The sequence below is a fragment of the Leucoraja erinacea genome, chromosome 2, assembly GCF_028641065.1.
Source record: "Leucoraja erinacea ecotype New England chromosome 2, Leri_hhj_1, whole genome shotgun sequence".
Lineage (NCBI taxonomy): Eukaryota > Metazoa > Chordata > Chondrichthyes > Rajiformes > Rajidae > Leucoraja > Leucoraja erinaceus.
Genome location: NC_073378.1, coordinates 40450326 through 40471238, shown reverse-complemented (window position 1 = coordinate 40471238; position 20913 = coordinate 40450326). Strand labels below are relative to the sequence as shown.

Sequence of the window (20913 nt, the reverse complement as noted above, 5' to 3'; positions counted from 1 at the left end):
ACCCAGTGACGTTGAGGTACACAACTGAAGATGTGTCTGATTGTTAGCAAATTCACCTGGAGGTCATACCAAGAATGTCAATTGTAGTGAATATTAGGGATTGTAACATCCAGTCCTACTAATCAATCAAAATTCAAGTACTTTCCCTCGATTATTTTTGACAAAGTAAATTATTAGTTTGGAAGGTCCTGAGGACATGATAATGTGACACAGAATATAATTTGTTTTTGTGCTTTAAGGATATCTGAAATAAAATTGAATTCCTAAAATTGACATGAGACCACACCTGAGGTGTTATAGCCAAGCTACATATCTTGGAGAACAATAGCAAATCTATGACTGAAAAATTGAAATAAAGTACATTTTATATAATGGTTTTACTAGAATGTTGCCTGGGCTTCAACAACTAAGTTACAGAGAAAGGTTGAATAAGTTAGGTCTTTATTCTCTGGAGCGCAGAAGGTTAAGGGGGGACTTGATAGAGGTCTTTAAAATGATGAGAGGGATAGACAGAGTTGATGTGGATCAGCTTTTCCCTTTGAGAATAGTGAAGATTCAAACAAGAGGACATGACTTCAGAATTAAGGGACAGAAGTTTCGGGGTAACATGAGGGGGAACTTCTTTACTCAGAGAGTGGTAGCGGTGTGGAATGAGCTTCCAGTGGAAGTGGTGGAGGCAGGTTCGTTGGTATCATTTAAAAATAAATTGGATAGGCATATGGATGAGAAGGGAATGGAGGGTTATGGTATGAGTGCAGGCAGGTGGGACTAAGGGAAAAAAGTTGTTCGACACGGACTTGTAGGGCCGAGATGGCCTGTTTCCGTGCTGTAATTGTTATATGGTTATATGGTATAAATTAGATAATCTAAAGGCAAATTAATTGAATTCATCTAATTGGAAATGATTAGATTTTTGCACATTAGATAATGTAACAGATGGAGCAGTTTAAAGAGGTCTGGCCTATTACTTTCTTTTTGACATAATTATATCACATCTAAATTACAAGAGCAAGATATAGTTGAGTTGCACTCTGCTGCTAAAAGACAGTTCCATTGAATTTTGGACAATTTTGGAAGGATTGTGTAATGCACAGCTGCTACCTTATTTCTAATGATCAGAGATGGATTTCAAAGCAATGTTCTTTATACTTCTTTACAAGGTGAATGTACTAAACATTTAGATCTGGCAGCACACTAAACAATTAGTCTATTTTATAATATGTTTGCTTTCAAAATTCATGGTTTTTAAATATTTGAGTATTCTATTCCCAATTAAGTTCCTGTGCTAATGCTTGTTCAGTCATTATGTCATTTATTTCAATAGAACAGCTTGTATTTATTAAATTAACAAAATTAAAAAGAAAAGAGTGTAAGTAAGAATTCAGAAAATAATTCAGGGTCAGAATCAAAGGCAAAGATGGCAAGATTTGGGAGTCATGGATGACAAAGGATATTGAAAATTTGATTAAGTAAAAAAGTATTGATGAAGTAGTCAGATAAGATAAGATAAGATAAGATAAGATAAGATACATTTATTGTCATTTGGACCCCTTGAGGTCCAAACGAAATGCCGTTTCTGCAGCCATACATACAAACACATAGATCCAAGACACAACATGATTTACATAAACATCCATCCCATCGCTGTGATGGAAGGCCAAAAAAACTTATCCCTCCCCTGCACTCTCCCCCCCCCCCCATGTCAGAGTCAAAGTCAAAGCCCCCGGCTGGCGATGGCGATTGTCCCGCGGCCATTAAAGCCACGCCGGGTGGTGCGAGGTCGCACACCGGGTCTTGATGTTGGAGCACCGGCGTGCGCTCGCAGAGTCCCGCGGCCATTCCAAGCCGCGCGGGGCGGTGGTGTCAGGCCCCGCTCCAGGAGCTCCTCGACCCCGCAACTCGGGCGGGGGAAGTCGCCGTTGCGAGAGCCCTGAAAAGCGGTCTCCCTCCAGGGAGCCGCGGGCTCCCGGTGCCTCCGTCCACAGACCTGTCGTTGGAGCCTCCGACTCTCCGGTCGGGCTGCAGCAGCAGCAGCAGCAGCAGCAGCGCTCCTCCACCGCTCCACCCGCTCCGGACTCGGCCAGCCCCGCGACGGCGACGGTGAGTTGTAGCACCAGAGTCCCCGGCTTCTTCCTGTTGGAGGCCGCTCCTCGTTGCGGCCCCAACGACAACGGAAACCCGACGAGAAAAGGTCGGGTCTCCAGTGTAGGGAGAGATTTAAAAAGTTTCCCCCCCCTCCCACCCCACCCCCACCCCCCACACACACACACCCCAACAAAAAATATAAAAAACCACATTAAAACACAGACAGAAAATAATAAAACGCGGACAGACTGCAGAGGCCGCTGCTGGCCAGAGCGCGCCGCCCACCAGAAGGTTCTTATCCCAGTGGTGTGTTGCATGTATTGGTTCTGGGCCCACTGTTGTTTGCCATGTATATTAGTGATTTGGATGACAATGAGGTTAACGTAGTTTGTAAATTTGCAGATGACACCGATAATGGGGGAATGATGGATAGTGAGGGAGGCTATCTAAGTTTACAAAATGATTTTGATGAACTAGGGAAGAGGATCAAAGAATGGCAGATGGAATTTAATGCTGACAAGTGTAAGGTGATACATTTTGGTAAGTCAAACCATAGTAGGACTTATATAGTAAGTAGAGTCCAGGACAGTGTTACAGAACAGAGAGAACAATGGGTAAATTTACACAGTTCCCTGAAAGTGGCAATTCAAGTAGATGGGGTAATGAAGAAATTGTTAGGCACATCTTCCTTCAAGAGGTAAGGTATCAAATGCAGAAGTTGGGATGTCATACCACAGCTGTATAGGATATTGGTGAGACCATATTTGGAGCATTACATGCAATTCTGGTCACCCTGCTGTAGAAAGAATGTCATTAAACTGGAAAGGGTGCAGAAAAGAATCACCCGAATGTTACTAACTCCAGGACTTGAGTTTTTAGGAGAGGCTGGATAGGATGGAACTTCTTTCCTTCGTATATAGAAAAGGGGGGGCTTAAATAAGGTGGATGTTTACAGTCCTTTCCCCAGAGTATGTGAATCTGACACAAGAGGACATAGATTAAAGTAGAGGGGTAAAAATTAAAAAGGACCCAAGGAACATTTTTCACACTAAGTTATGTGTAGGTGAAATGGGCTGCCAGAGGAGGCTACAATTTTTATACTTTATATTTTTTTAGAGAATGAGCGTGAAAGCAGGCCCTTTGGCCCACCAAGTCCATGCCAACCAGCAATCACCAATTCACACTAGTTTTATCCTACACATTAGGGACAATTTACAATTTTCCAAAGCCAAATAACCTATAAACCCGCACGCCTTGGAGCGTGGGAGAAAACCGGAGCACCCAGAGGAAACCCATGGGGTCATAGGGAGAACGTACAAACTCTATAACATCAGCACCCATAGTCACTACCGCTGAACCACTGTGCATAAAATAAATTGGATATGTGCATGAATTTAAAAAGAGATTCATAGCGATATAGGCCAAATGCATGAAATGGGACCAGCTTGAATAGACATTTTCGATGGCATGAACAGTTGAGCGTAAAGTCTTATTTCCATGCAGAATAATCCGATGAAAGAAAGTAAAATCATGAAAATAACAATATTATCTCTCAAACTTTTAAAACCAAAAATAAGTAATTTAAATTAATGTCAATGTTCTGTGCTATATGACTCAATTACTCTATACATTCAGGCCAAGGGTAGCTAGGGGAAGAGTGTATCTACTTAGGGACCAAACAAGTAAGCTCTGTGTGAAGCCAGGTGATAAAGGTGATGTCTAAAAGGAATACATCTCAACTGCATTCACCAATAAGAAGGAAATGGAAGATAGGGAGTTCAGGGAGGGGTTCAGGGAGGAGGCAAAAGGATTTGAGTATAGGAGCAGGGAGGTTCTACTGCAGTTGTACAGGGTCTTGGTGAGACCACACCTGGAGTATTGCGTACAGTTTGGGTCTCCTAATCTGAGGAAAGACATTATTGCCATAGAGGGAGTACAGAGAAAGTTCACCACACTGATTCCTGGGATGTCAGGACTTTCATAGGAAGAAAGACTGGATAGACTCAGCTTGTACTCGCTAGAATTTAGAAGATTGAGGGGGATCTTATAGAAACTTACAAAATTCTTAAGGGGTTGGACAGGCTAGATGCAGGAAGATTGTTTCCGAAGTTGGGGAAGTCCAGAACAAGGGGTCACAGTTTAAGGATAAGGGGGAAATCCTTTAAGACCGAGATGAGAAAAACATTTTTTACACAATGGTGAATCTCTGGAATTCTCTGCCACAGAAGGTGATTGAGGCCAGTTCATTGGCTATATTTAAGAGGGAGTTAGATGTGGCCCTTGTGGCTAAAGGGATCAGGGGGTATGGAGAGAAGGCAGGGACAGGATACTGAGTTGGATGATCAGCCATGATCATATTGAATGGCGGTGCAGGCTCGAAGGGCCGAATGGCCTACATCGTGCACCTATTTTCTATGTTTCTATGTATACAGATAATCTGGAGTAGGTCAATAATAATAAGAGGATGCATTAAATGTCATGGGATGCATAAGGGTTGATAAATCCACAGGGCCAGATGTGATTACACTATGGGAGGCAATGGAGAAGATAGCTAGGGCCCTGATGGAAATGTTTGCATTTTTTCTTAACAACAAATGAAGAAGACTAAAAGATAACTAACGTTGTTCCTTTACTGAAGTATGGCAGAAGGGATAACTCAGGTGATTCCAGGCTGGTGAGCACTACATTAATGGTAAGGACATTTTTGCAGAAAGCTTACAGCATTGGATTTATGTACATTTAGAAAGCCAGGGGAGGATCAGGGGGAGTCAGCAAAGTTTTGTGCTGAATGAATCATGTCCTGCCTTACTAATTTGTTTCGGATTTTTGAGGAGATAGTTAATAACTATCTGAGTTAATTACTGCATTTCGTTGTCTCTGTACTGTACACTGCACAATGACAATAAAGTTTGAATCTGAATAAAATTTATCAAGGTAGAGCAGTTGAAATTGTGTTTATGGACTTTATTAAGGCATTTGTCAAGATCTCACGTGATAGGCTGGTCCAGAAGGTATAGGCACATGAAAGTCAAGATGAGTTGTCTAAGTGGATCCAAAATTGGCTTGCAGATAGGAATTAAAGGTTAGTTGTGAATTGACGTTTTACTGATTGGAAGCATGTGATCAGTGGTATACTACAGGGATCAGTTCTGGGGCTTTTGTTGTTTGGGATCAATATTGACGACTTGGATGCAAATATATGAAGTATGATAAATATGTTTGTGGGTGACACAAAGTTTGGTGATGTTATTAATAGCAATGAAGGCTGATCCCAAAGTTCTCCATCATTTTATTTTAGTGCCTTCCCTCACAGTGAATTCTGCTGTGGGGGGACGTTTCATGTTGATTTCTATAGTGTACTGTTCTGTGTCTTTTTTTCTTTTTCTCTTTTTTGTTTTGTATGGATTTATTGACATTTGATCTGTTCAATTAATTTAATCAATCTCTGTAAAGCACTTTGGTTCAAATACTGGTTTTGTTGAAAAGTGCTATATAAATAAACATTATTATTATTATTATTATTTTCCTTCCATCATTTCTGAGCCAACTGTAACTTTTTGACGGAGGTAGGTTAGTATGAGTATTAGTATTAGAGTGAATAACTCTGTTTTCATTGTTGCAAGACTATTAAGGTGGTAGAATGGGAATTAGCTCAAGCATGATTTTGTTTCCCCCAAATAAATCATATTGTCAAGTAAATATGGAAAAACAATGTTAAAATAACTATATGAAAGACAGGTTCAATCTATCTATCAATTTCCTGTCCCGTGGTTATTGTTTATATTACTGATGAAAAATGTTAGGTAACTATAATAACATTTTCTATAACATTACAGATTATTTTTCAAACATTTACCTAGAATCCTTCCAAATCCATCCCGTTTGACTCGCATTCCTTTCTCGATGTGCCTCCAGAGATACAGTAGAAGACAGGGTGCTGTCAAATCATTTTTCCCACGCCACATTTTAATGTGATAGATTGTTTTGGTATTGTCACATAATTCCACCAATGTCCCGAGTACCAAACTGTGCATGTACTCTAAGCTTGACTTTACAGGAAAACATAAAAATTCCACTTGAAACAGTTCAAAGAGAAATATTTAATATCAAATTAGCATTCTCCCCAAATACTAAGCATATTATTTTGTTTTCATTAACAAACAGGTTTAATTGTCTGATCATATGGAATTTATGAAAACACCTACATAATCTACTTTCTTCATAAAGCCAAACTTTCCTAGTTTATGGTCAATATGGTTGTCTACGTGGACTTTAATAAAGCCTTTGACAAAGTCTTACTAAGAAATCTGCCATGTTCTATTACTCATAATTCACCTAATTTGGTTGTTTCTTTAGTTCTTTATACATGAAATAGAATCGTCAGTACTTTTTTTGCACCACTTTAGATTGCACTACAATCTTTGCACTATTCTACTATTTTGCACATCACTTTTATCAGTACCATTTTGTATTTACTCTACTAGCTTTGTTCAAACAAGGAATTTAATTAAACCTTGGTGTATATTGACAATAAACTAATTTACTGTAAATCCGAATCTGGTCCAAAAGGTTAGAGCTCATGGGATTCAAAGCAAATTGCCAAATCGGTTCCAAAATTATCTTCAACATGTTCTATACATTTGATTGCTTTATACGTTTCACTAAATTTAAATCATTATATCTTAATTTACCAATTCCATTTATATAGAAATTCCTATAAATAGTATATGCGACACAGATAACAATGAACGAACCAAGCATACTATTAACAATAAAGTATATATTAGCAGATACAACAAACACAAATTAAATATTTTAAAAAACAAAAGAGGCACAAGAAGACGCTGAGTTACAGCAGTTTGTGTAAAGGTTGCCTTGTATCATTGCTGTTAAAAGACGTAAAATGCTGGAAACATTCTGCAGGTCAGACAGCATGTGTGGAATGATCTTTAACTTGAAATGTTAACTCTGCTCTTTCCATCTATGCTGTCTGGCCTGCTGAGTGATTCCCACATATTCTGATTTCATTTCAGGTTTTCAGCACCAGCAGTTGATTTTGAAAAAAACTCAGGAACTGTGATGGACCTTTATGAAAGATCCCTCAAGTGTATCTCCTTTGTGTCTTGTAGTTCTGCTCTTGTTCCCCCTCCCCCCAGATGGGACAAGACATCATAATTTCCATTACTTCCAACGTGATCCCACCAACAGTCACATCTTCCCATCCCTGCCCTTTTCTGCCTTTTGTACAGACCGTTTCCTCTGCAACTTCTTGGTTCACTCATCCCATCCCACCTCCTCTAATCTCATCTACTGCAACCCGATGTGGCCTCCTGTCCATCAGTGACACCAAATTTAGACTCCGCGGCCGTTTCGCCAAACACATGCTCAATCTGCCAAGACCTGTAGTGTCTCCTGGTTGTTATCCATTTTAACTCCTCTTCCCATTCCCATACTGACCTTTCTGCCATGGGCTACCTCTATTGCCAGAGTCTGGTCACATGCAAACTGGAGGAACAACACCTTATATTCCGCTTGGGTAGCTTACAGCCAAACGGGATGAACAGTGAATTCTCCAATAACTACATAACCTTCCCTCCTCTCCCTTCTTCCCCTATATAACCTCCCCTCCCCTTCTTTTCCCCTTTTCTCCTCCCCCCCCGTGCCCCACCTGGACTCGCACCTATTTCTCCCATCACCTCCCCCTTCCACCCATATTCCATCCACTAGCTTTCATAACACTTCAATCCGTTTGTCTCACACTTTCTGTATTTTCATCTCTGGCCTTTATCCAACCATCTGCTTATCATATAAGCCTCCTCATCTGTGTTGGACTATTGCCTGCCAGGCTTTGTCCTACCCCTCCTCTCTTCCAGCTTTCTCTCCCCCCACCCCCCCACCCAACAATCAGTCTGAAGAAAGGTCCAAACCCGAAACATTGCCTGCGCATGTAGTCCTGAGATGTTGCCTGACCCGCTCAGCTGCTCCTGCACTCTGTGCCATCCTTTATGAAAGTTGGTTTGGTCACGACTGGAATATTAGTGATTTTCTGATCACTGCACTGGAGGTCTTTAAGGATAAGTAGACTATATTCTAGAATATTCTGGGAATGAGAGGATTTGTTATGTGCAAAGTGGGAAGAGCTGTACATTTTCTTTTTAGAGTGAAAGGTTAAAAGCTCTTCCTAAATCTGGTCTAATTTGATTATTTTGGTTATTTTCTCAAGGCAGTGTGAAGTTTAGATTGAGCCAATGGTGGCGACTCTAGTCTGTACAGAGAACTGGGTGTCGAATTTCCTTAATCTTCTGAGGAAATAGAGGCATGTTGTAGTGTCAGCACAAAATGTTAGTGGCATTTAAGCAGAGGAACATGAAGCCCTCAAACATCTCCACTCTAGGTTAATTGGTGTAGACTGGGGTATGTACTCCACTTGACTATCTGAAGTCAGTAACTAGCTTCTTCATTCTACTAACAATGAAAGAGCAGTTGTTGTTCTGCAACCAAGTGTTCTATCTCTTTGCTGTCTCATTATTGTTTAAGGTCTGGCCTACGATGGTTGATTCTTACCACACATCAGGTCTCTGTTAAAGTGTTCGGGCATTCCACTGCCTGGTTATCTGAATGTCTGAGCCCACCTCCTCTCAGATCATTTACCTGCACCCATCATAATTCTCTCTCCCACTCCATGGACCATTTTTACCAACTAACCTCCTCTTCTTAAAATAAACACTGTCTTGACTTACTGCCTTGACTTACTACTGTCCTGGTGTTTCCTTGTATGTAATACTATAAAGCATGGAATAATCTCCACCCAACTATAGTTACCCAACCAGATACAACTAAATTTAAAGTAGCTCTTTCTTCCCAATAACCCTTTCTGGCTTAAGCCCTCCCTTCACCACCTCCAGTTTAAATTCCATTTGGAATATTTTGGAGGACCAAGAAACCAAGAACCAAGAATAGCGTTGTGGCCTTTGCATATAAAAAATGGTCACACGTCATATTTCAACATGTTGTGAGAAACCAAGGGACTTTATAATTAACTTTTTAAGGCAGATTGCAGTTGAAGTAAAAATGCTGGAGGAGTGATTGTATTTGTTGAAATATAGTTATCTGTATAATTTTATCGTCCCTGTGATTTGACTATCAATATATACAAGTCCACAGAAAAAAAAGTTCCTTTGGCTCCATCAAGCTGAGATGCAATCCCCAAACCCTTAGGATATGTCGTGCTCAGATGATTGCCATTGATAAACTTCAAAATGCTGATGAATGCTGATAAATCCAAAACTTTCCCACCAAAGCACTTTTGTATAATAATGTTTAAAAATCCAACGAAATGAGAGTTATTTAACAAAAATGAACTGGCTCACTAAATTGGCCAATTAATGGGTTCATAAAAAACAAAATGAAGATGATACAATCAAAGTGGGAGTGTGGGAGTTAAGGGAGAAGGGGTTGCAAACTCGATTATATGTAAGAGATTCAAGGTGGCCGAATTATTTGATCTAATGGAGTAATAGAATGCAGCTTATTGTAGTTCTACAATCTAGTTAATTGCACATGGTGAACCATTGACAAGATCAGTTTGAGAAGAATTCTTGACTGTTTAAGGATAGGTGGTCCAGAGATATCATAAGAATTGCAATCTGAAGCAAATAAAGGGGAAGAAGGGGAAAGGATATTGTAGCACAACTAGTTGTAAGATCCTGGAAATGACAATTGAAAACCAAAAGAACCAGCCCTGAAGCAGGGACTCGACCCAAAGCTTTGATTATCCCTCTGCCCGAACAGATGTTGCTTGACACATTAGAAGCCTTCAGCAGTTTGTTTTTGTTTTGCTCCAGATTCCAGTATCTGTAGACCCTTGTGTGTTCAGTGAATCATGGCACCAGGCATCAAATTTTCCCCTCGTACTTTTCTATCTGATGATGGTGATGGACTTCTCTCAACCTTCTCAACCTCATGTTCCCAATGTTTGGCTAACTAGGCTGCAGATTCTCTATATATCTTCATGGGATATTTAACCAACTTGTTGATAATTTTTGACATTTAACATCTTCATTGTCACACTGACGAACACCACCATATAACCATATAACCATATAACAATTACAGCACGGAAACAGGCCATCTCGGCCCTACAAGTCCGTGCCGAACAATTTTTTTTCCCCTTAGTCCCACCTGCCTGCACTCATACCATAACCCTCCATTCCCTTCTCATCCATATGCCTATCCAATTTATTTTTAAATGATACCTATGAACCTGCCTCCACCACTTCCACTGGAAGCTCATTCCACACCGCTACCACTCTCTGAGTAAAGAAGTTCCCCCTCATATTACCCCTAAACTTCTGTCCCTTAATTCTGAAGTCATGTCCTCTTGTTTGAATCTTCCCTATTCTCAAAGGGAAAAGCTTTCACTTCAGATACTTTTACATTGTTTAATTTTTTTTATTCTTAAATTTTAATGTAGTTATTTAAACTCATTGGATTACTATTACAGAAACAGAAATACGAAAGTAACATTAAAGTTAAATTCTTACTTCAAGCAAATCCAGGAGAAGAAAAATGCCTCCGGTTTCAAGGAAAGCATCCTCAGCAGTATAGCATCCAACAATGCAGCACCTGCAACAAATATATAAAGTGGATTTCTTAACTTTATTATTGATTAGTTTGTTTTTATTTACTGCAAATGAGCATTGGAAATTACCATGTGCAAATATAATCATCCCAGTTTGCTGTCATTTTGGAAAATAAATCCTTGATCATTTTTTTTAAATTAGTGGCTAAAATTTAATGTTATGTAGTACCTTGGCTAACTTTGTGAAGGTTATTATATAAATCTTTCTCACTCATAATGTTTCCCTCTTTCTGATGCTGTATCATAATTTCTATAGCCATTAAAAATACCAGTGCCTGAGATTTGAGTCCTAATAATATTTTTCTAGTCAAATCACATAATTTCAATTTCTTCAACCGTAATGACCATTAATTCGAACCACAGTGTCATTACAAGCCATTGACCCTTTGAGCCTATTGCTGTCCTTGCAAGAAAAATCAAGTCAGTGTCGTTCCTCGACTTCTATTCCATAGCTCATTTATAAATATCAACTCAGCTCAATTTCAAAAGTTTCCATTTCTAATTCAAATGCACTTTTGGACAGTGAATTGCATTAATTGCTTTAGTGTAGGGTGTTATTAAAATCTCGGTCAATGGAAAGCAATAGAAACTATTATAAAATTGCTTTTCTTCTTGACTGGACTCTCCCATACTGATCCTCCAGACTGAGATTCCATGAATTCTTCCCTCACCTATGGAGCATGGCAGCTGCACTCCGGCCTTCACGAAGGTTATCATCTGGGTGGTGGGGCGTGCTGGTCTGCAGCATCGGATTCCCATGCTGATGGCTTCTGCAATGGGTTTCTCACACCATCGGTTCTACCTGATTCCCGCTGAAAATCTCCCCAAGCCCCATTCTGGTCCACAACACACTTCTACTGAGATTGCCACAATCTGATGATTACACAGGGATGGGTATTTAAGTGAATAAAGTCCAGTTTACTGCACAATATGTGGCCCTTGTGGCTAAAGGGATCAGGGGGTATAGAGAGAAGGCAGGTACAGGATACCGAGTTGGATGATCAGCCATGATCATATTGAATGGCGGTGCAGGCTTGAGGGGCCGAATGGCCTACTCCTGCACCTATTTTCTATGTTTCTATGAAAGTTCCTCTTATTAAATAACAATCTACAGCAAATGCCATTGTTTGCAACTACCTTCTTCAAAAAATCTAAGATACTTCAAATTTCTGTTTATCCTAGATTATTATTTGGTGAAACATTTTTGTGCAAGTATAGATAGAATGATTATCTAGTACCAATTATGAATAAATATGGACAAGTGGTAAGTTCATAAATATTTTAAATTCCATTTTCATTTGCCACTTTATTTATATTTAATGAGGTCACTTGCGAATAACTATACTTTGGGGATGATCTAGGGAGGGATTTAAGGTGCTTCCATGTGGGATTAATCTTGTTTAAAAATTAAGGAATGGCTTTCAACTGCCTTCACTTTGTATAACATTAAGTTATCTAATATGCTGGCAATTAGACATTGTGACAAGCAGCATCCATTTTTAGTCCATGGTGGTGCATATGCAAATAAATTATTTACTAACAGCTCACTATTGAATAAATACCAAACTTCTTGTGTGCTTCTGTTGTCCTGATATTACTCTCAAATTTTGCTGATTCTTTTGCCAATTTTGTTTGTAGGTATACTATTGAATTCAATATGTTTTATACTGTTTAATACTTATGTTTAAAGTAGGAGATGCAATATAAATCTAATAACCCGGGATGACCACCCAACTCCTAAAATTCTGAGGTATTTGGTTGCACCATATAATTCAGGAATATTACCTTGATTTACAATGCAAGACGATAGACAAATAAAGAATGGAGGAATTACATTTTGTAGTTGGAATATAAGGGGTGCCAACGAACCAATTAAGAGGGGTAAAATTTTTGCCCAACTAAAATCGTTGAAAAGCGACATGTATATATATAAAACTCTCGTCCCATCCGACCGCCTGCCGTACGGCGCCCTTCCTGCCTTTCGATTCGTTCCCGCCGTGCGATGTCACAATGCCCGATGCTTGCGGACGTCCAATCACGATGCCCGACGCTCGCAGACGACCAATCGGAATGGATCCATTTGCATGTACGGCTTCTGGCCGCATTTCTTCCTTTGATTCCCTGCAACTCCGAAACCAGACGCAGAATCGCCGACATATTTTCCATTTCGGTAGGGATTTCGCTTTTCTTTCTAAGTATCTGCTCCACATTACATTTCGTCGTGTTTAAGTACACTTTTTTAATCAAATCCTTTCCCACCCCCCCCCCCCCCCCCACCTCAATATTTCAAAAATAAACTGGCTCCCCCTCCACTCTTCCTCCCCACTCTTTCCCCCTCTCTCCCCCCACCCTTCTCCCCCTCTCGCCCTCCTCCCCCCCCCTCCCTCCACATCTCTCTCCCGATCCCCCCTCACCCCCCCCAATCCTTCACCACCCCCCCCACCCCCCCCCCCCCCCCCCCCTCACCCACAGAAGCAGCACCAGCCCCAGCCCCTGATGAATGTTCCATCGTGTGATGTCACAATGCCCGATGCTCACAGATGTCCAATCGGAATGGAATCATTTACATATGCCTTTGCAGGACCCCAGCCCATGGTGAACGTTCCATTGTGTGATGTCACAATGCCCAATGCTCAAATACATTGTTGCCATAGAGAACGCTCAGCGATTATTCGAATTCTTCACTAACCGTCATTCTGACTTTGCTTGTGAAGAGAAAAGTCCTGAATTGCATTTGTCTGATGCAGGAAGATTGTTCCCGATGTTGGGGAAGTCCAGGACAAGCGGGACACAGTTTAAGGATAAAGGGGAAATCCTTTAGGACAGAGATGAGGAAAACATTTTTCACACAGATAGTGGTGAACTCTCTGCCACAGAAGGTAGTTGAGGCCAGTTCATTGGCTATATTTAAGAGGGAGTTAGATGTGGCCCTTGAGGCTAAAGGGATCAGGGGGTTATGGAGAGGAGGCAGGTACAGGATACTGAGCTGGATGACCAGCCATGATCATATTGAATGGCGGTGCAGGCTCGAAGGGCCGAATGGCCTACTCCTGCACTTAATTTCTATGTTTCTATGTGTCCCTCTCCTCACCCCTCTCCCTCTGCCACCCATCTCTCTCTCCCCCACCCCCTTCCCTCTCTACCACCCCCTTCCCTCTCTACCACCACCCCCTTCCCCCTACCCCTCTGTCCCTCTTTCATCACTCCCCCTACCCATCCCTCCCCACTCTTCCACTTCTACCCCCTTACCCCACGCCTCTCCCACCCCCACCCATCTCTCTTCCCCTCCCTTCCCCTCTCTCCCCCACCCCTTCCCATACCTCTCTGTCCCTCTTCCACCACTCCCCCGTCCCTCTTCTACCACTCCCGCTACCCCTCTACCCCTCCCTCCCTCCCCACTCTTCCACTTCTCTCCCACTCTCTCCTCCCCCTCTCCCCTCCCCTCCCATCCCTCTCTCCCCCACCCCCCTTCCCTCTCTACCCCACCCCTTCCTCTCTCTCCCCCCACACCCTTCCCCTATCCCTCTGTCCCTCTTCCATCACTCCCGCTACCCCCTCCTCCTCCCTCCCCACTCTTTCCCCTCTTTCCCCCCACCCCCGTCCCCATCCCCTCCCTCCCCATCCCTCCTCCCCCAAAGCTCTCTCCCCATCCCTCACCCCCTACCCAGCTCTCCTTTCCCTCCCAAATCTATCCCGTTTCCTCCTCCTCCCTACCCTCTTCTCACCCCCCCGCAAATGCCGTTGGGGAAACAGACCCAACGGGTCTGCACTTGGTCTAGTATACATCTAAAATTAAAATAGAAGATAGTAAAATAAAAAAATGTCTAGATAACTGTAATCTTCCAATACTGGACCTTTTGGAACAAGAGGAACTAGGAGCTCAAATCACAATCAAAGAAATAGGTGAAACAATAAAATCGTTGAAAAATGGTAAGACACCGGGACCAGATGGTTTTAATAATGAATTTTATAAAAAATTTCATGAGATAACGACCCCTTATTTATTTAATTTATACTCCCATGCTTTTAAAGAAAACAAACTACCTGAAACACTAACAGAATCAACTATTACGCTTATTCCAAAAAAAGATAAAGATTTAGAAGATCCGGGCTCATACAGAGCTATATCACTTTTAAATACAGATCAGAAAATTTTAGCAAAGATTTTAGCAAGTAGATTAAACAAATATATTAGTAAATTGATAAACCCTGATCAAACGGGGTTTATACCCAAAAGATACTGATTTAATAATCAGAGACGCCTGTTTAATATAAGATATTATAAGAGGAAGAAGATATATCAATTATTTCTTTGGATGCAGAGAAAGCATTTGATCAGGTAGAGTGGCATTACTTATATAAAGTACTGCAGAAATGTAATATGGGAGAGAATTTTATAACATGGGTAAAATTATTATATGATAAACCGATGGCAAGAATTTTAACTAATAACATGTTATCTCAAAAATTTCAACTATCAAGGGATAATAGGCAGGGATGTGCATTACCACCCCTGCTATTTGCCCTTATGATAGAACCCCTGGCTGAAAATACAAGAATTCATCCGAATATTCAGGGCTATAATACCAGGGACTCAAAGAATAAAATCTCATTATATGCAGACGATATACTTTTATGTATTACAAAGTCACAAACGAGCATACCAAATTTATTAAACTTAATAGAGGAATTTGGGTCTTTTTCTGGATATAGAATAAACTGGAATAAAAGTGAAATCATGACATTAAAACCTCAAGAACCTACGCACATATTGAAGTTCCCCTTTAAAATCGGAACAGAAAAATTTAAATATTTGGGTATTCAGATTACTAGAAAATATAAAGCATTATTCAACGCTAATTTCATACCTTTATTAAATAAACTTAATATGCTGATTAAATTTTGGAAAACACTTCCCTTATCATTATTAGGTAGAATAAATGCATTAAAAATGATCTTCCTACCACAATTACTATACCTATTTCGGTCTATACCGGTATATATACCAAACATTTTTTTTTTTTAAATTAGACTCTAATATAACTAATTATATTTGGGACTATAGATCACATAGAATCACAAAAAAACACTTATGTAAACCAAAAGAGGTCGGGGAACTTTCACTTCCAAATTTTATGTATTATTACTGGGCAGTGCATGTTAAGAATATGATTTATTGGTTGGATATTTCTACCCAACAGACAGAATGGATAAAAATGGAGAAGGAGGATTGCCATCCTTGTAATATAGGAACGATCCTCTTCTCCCCAAAAAAACTGAATAACACAATATATAAGAAGAACCCAATTATATATGGTACAATAAGAATTTGGAAACAAATAAAATTATCTTTAAAATTAAGAAATCTATCACTGTTAATGCCAATTGCGAATAACCCTTTATTTAAACCATCTCTTATTGATAAGACATATAACCAATGGGAAAGTCTCGGAATTAGAAGGATTGGGGATATGTACGAAATGGGAAACCTACTATCATTCCAACAATTACAATTAAAATTTAAATTGAAAAACAACCAATATTTTAAATATCTTCAGATTTGTGATTTCATGAAAAAATATATACAAGGATAACAAAAAATAACCTCTGAAGTATTGGAAGAAGCAATGAATATTGAAGCTGACTCACAAAAATTAATATCATATTTATATAATAGCATTCTAAATATAGACCCACCATCGACAGGTACTTAGAGAAGAGTGGGAACGGGATCTAATGATAAAAATCACGAAGGTTACATGGGAAAAATACTTGATATATATTCACAAATGTTCAATTAATGTAGGACATAATCTAATGTAATTTAAAATTGTACATAGATTATATTATTCAAAAACAAGATTGAACAAATTTTATCCAAATATATCCGCCACTTGTGATAAATGTCTAGCCCAAAAGGCAACTATAGATTTTGGAATGATATTTTTGAAATATTTACAAAATTATTCAAGACAAGAATGGAACCTAATACTGAAATGATTATATTTGGCATAATGGAAGATGGGAATAAATTGAACACATCTCAAAATCTATTCTTTAACTATGGTTTAATAATAGCAAAAAAATTAATACTTAAATTTTGGAAGGGTACATCAATACCAGCGTTTAAAATGTGGATTGCAAGTATGTTGGACACCGCTCATCTTGAGGAAATGCGATTCCTCCAAATGGATAAATCAGACCAATTCATAACGAGTTGGTCTCCATTCGTAGTTTTTTTGGAATCATATGGTGCAACACAATTGTAAAAGAACTGTTTCAGGACTGGACGAGGGTTGGTCAAGATTATAAATAATGATCTCCTTTTTTTCTTTAATTTTATTTTATTTGTTCTATTTTCTTTTTCTCAACTTTCTTCATTTGCTCGTTTTCTTTCTTCACACACTATATATTTCACATCTTTCTATCCTTTACTATCTAACTTATTTTTCTTATTCTAATCTTTTTTCAATGTAAAAAAAAAAAAAAGTTGTACATAAAATGTATTATGAAAATATATATTAGGCACTTTGGTGTCATATGACTGTACTTACTTCTAATAAAATAAAAATAAAAAAATAAAATAAAAATAAAGTATTAAACAGTTGCAACAGTGAGTTGTTATTTGACAGTCATGTAAATAACAGGGTATTTTGCCATTGATGGAGAGTCTTTTTGCTATAGAATAGAAGTGGTTAAGGATAAAGATGGAGAAGATACGTCTACATTTACTGCAATCAAATTTGTGGGACAAAAGAAGAAATGTGAGGATGTTGCTTGGTTTGCACTTGAACCATTTACTTCCTGGACTGGCAGAGTAGGATTAACATCAAACTGTAGTAGTGACTGAGTGATGTCAATGACTGTTGAAGAATCGTATACTTGCTGCTGCCAGGAATAACCCAGCGGTATAAATATTGATTTCTCTAATTTGAATTAACCTCTGCATTCCCTCTCTTTCCACCCCTCTCCCATCCTAGTCATCCTATCTGGTCCACTGTTTGTCTATCACCTGTTGCACAGCCAACTATCGACCTTTGTGCGCTCCACCTTTCTTTGGTCATCGGTGTCAGCTCTTATTTGTTCTGAATATTTTCTTTTTCGTTTTTTCTTTTTTAATTTTATTAGAAGCAATTGTACAAAGATAAAACGTCCGGCATTTAGAATTGTACAATTATTGTACAGCTTCATTTTTAACCTGTTGTGAAATTGAAAAAAAAGGGAAAAAGAGCAAGCAAGAAAAGAAGAAAGGAAAAAGTGAAAAGATAGAGTAGAGAAGAAAAATAAAAAGTCCCCTAAACTACCAAAGCAGTGAAGCAGAAAGATAGAGGAATAAGAAAAAAATGGAAATATACCTTGCCCCTGCCCCTCCCCCCCACCCCCACACGTCACCCAACATGGCATCGGATTTAAATTTAAATTTGTGTTTCACCATACTATTGTTGTAAAAATTCATTGAAGGGTGTCCATGTCTTAAGAAATTGATCTGGTTTTTCCGCCAAGACAAGCCTAATGTTTTCCAAATGTAGTGTCTCGGACATATCTGTAATCCACATCTTCACTGTAGGGACTGTTGTCTGTTTCCAAAATGTAAGTATTAATCTTTTCACCATTATTAGGCCATAGTTGAGAAAACGTCTTTGAAATATGGGTAACTTAGAACAGGCCTCTGACATACCTAATGTGATCAATTTTATATCGGGATCCAATTTAGTTTTAACAAATTTGGAAAAGATATCAAAAATTCCCCTCCAGAAGTTTTGTAACTTTGTGCAGGAAGCAAAAGAGTGGGTTATAGTCGATTCTTGGAGGAGACATTTATCACAAATAGGAGAGACATTTGAGAAGATCCTTGTTCAATTTAGACTTTGAATAATAAAGTCTGTGCAGTATTTTAAATTGTACAAGGGAATGCCTAACATTAAGAGAACAGTTATGTATGTATAAAAGGCTTTCCTCCCAACTATCCTTTGAAATTGATAAACCCAATTCATCTTCCCATGCTCGCCTAATTATTTCCGAAGATGGGTTATGTGCAGTTAAAAGGGTATTGTAAATATAGGATATTAACTTACTTGTATCCGCCTTTCTATTCATGCATTCGTCTAATATATCTGGGTCCATAGAATGATATCTTGCGTGTGTGTTTTCACTTAGTCTCGGATTTGAAGATATCTAAAAAAATTACTGACTTTCAAATGATATTTCACCTGTAATTCTTGAAACAAGAGGAAAATCCCCTTCTCATCAAGATCTCCTAATGTTTTAATTCCTAGATTAAATGTTTTAATTCCCATTGTGCAAACGCCTTATCTAAAGTAGATGGTTTAAAGAAGGGACTGTTGGCGATTGGTAAGAGGAGAGAGAAATTTCTCAATTGAAGGGTTGATTTCAACTGTTTCCACATTCGTAGCGTGCTATGAATTATCGGATTTTCTCATGCATTTAGATGTATTGGAGAAAGAAGAATCGCGCCTATACTGAAAGACGAACAATCTTCCCTCTCCATTTTTAACCAGTTTACTTGTTGACATGTATCATCCATCCAGTAGGTTATGTTTTCAATATTAGTTGCCCAGTAATAAAAAAGAAAATTGGGGAGAGCTAGTCCACCGATTTCTTTACGTTTACATAAATGTCGTTAATGAATTTTGTGAGTTTTATAATCCCAGATAAAGTTTGTAATCACAGTCAAGTTTTTGAAAAAAACTTTTAGGGAGGTAAATCGGTATTGATTGAAATAGGTATAGGAGTTGTGGAAGGAAAATCATCTTTATGGCATTTACTCTACCTACAAGGGAAATCGGAAGTGTTTTCCAAAATTGAATAAGGGCATTTAATTTAGTAATTAATGGTGGAAAATTTGCTTGGAATAGAGAGGTATATTTTCTAGTCACGTAAACTCCAAGGTATTTACATTTTTCAGTGGCAATTTTAGAAGGGAAATTTTAGGAGATGTGAAGGGTGTTGAGGTTTTATTGGCATAATTTCACTTTTATTCTAATTTATTCTATACCCTGAGAAGGAACCGAATTGTTCTATGAGGTTTAATATATTTGGGATACTGACTTGAGAGTTGGTAATATATAAAAGTACTTTGTCTGCATATAACAAAATCTTATTATTAGTATGTTTAGTGTTATAGCCATGAATGCCCGGATGAATTCTTATGCTTTCAGCTAAGGGTTCTATGGCAAGGGCAAATAACATAGGTGAGGAAGCACATCCTTGTCTATTGCCCCTGAATAACTGGAATTTAGGTGACAGAGTTTGATTAGTCAGTATTCTGGCAGTCGGATTGTTATACAACAACTTTATCCATGAAATAAACTTTTCTCCTAGTTGGAATTTTTGCAATACTGTAAAGAGATATTCCCATTCTACTTGGTCAAATGCTTTTTCTGCGTCTAAAGAAATAATAGATAAGTCTTCATTTATCGGTCTGTGTGAATACATTATTTTAAACAAACGTCTCAAGTTATTAAACGAGTGTCCCTTAGGTGTAAACCCAGTTTGATCAGAGTGTATTAGTTTACTAATGTACGAGCTTAATCTTCTTGCCCGAGTTCTAGCTTTAATTTTCTGATCTGTATTTAGAAGAGCTATTGCTCGATATGATCCTGGCTCTTCAAGATCTTTATCTTTTTTGGGTATCAATGTAATGGTTGATTCTGCTAAAGTTTGTGGTGGCGTCTGTGCTTTGAATGCATGCATTTAAAGGGCTCGTAAATGTGGGGAAATTAATTCATGACTTTTTTTATAGAATTCATTATTGAACCCGTCTGGACCTGGCGTTTTGCCATTATTCAGTGATTTAATAGTCTCTTCAATTGATACAAATACATCTATAGATGCTCCTGAACACATCATCAATGATGTAACCTGGGGTCATTGGGTGTTTCGGGTCTTTCAACATCTGACACCCTCAGTCAGGCGACCCAGCCGTGGTTGATCAGAGTACGACTTATGTTCAGGTGGCATTCGCTCCTCCCCATGGACCTCTCTCCTGATCCAGAGCCATCTCGAGGCCTTCTCCGCTGCCTCTGTGTTGTTCTTGATGGCCCTTCTCCTCGCCACTCCGTTGATGGCCAGTGCACTCAAGGCTTTGTAGAGCGATTGCCCTGCTAAACCTCTGCAGCCAACCTCGATGGGCATACACCTTGCCTTCCAGCCCTGCTTGCAGCAGT

General features: G+C 39.1%; 1 protein-coding gene across 1 annotated transcript in view; it reads right to left on the bottom strand.

Annotated features, from left to right (window-relative positions):
- LOC129709149 (cilia- and flagella-associated protein 69-like) overlaps positions 1-20913 on the bottom strand; it is a 109979-nt gene that overhangs the window by 35868 nt on the left and 53198 nt on the right. The window contains exons 16-17 of the mRNA XM_055655301.1: positions 10629-10710; positions 5942-6134 (exon numbers count right to left, since the gene is read on the bottom strand). Of these exons, the coding sequence (XP_055511276.1) occupies positions 5942-6134; positions 10629-10710 (275 nt within the window). The remainder of the gene's footprint in view (positions 1-5941; positions 6135-10628; positions 10711-20913) is intronic.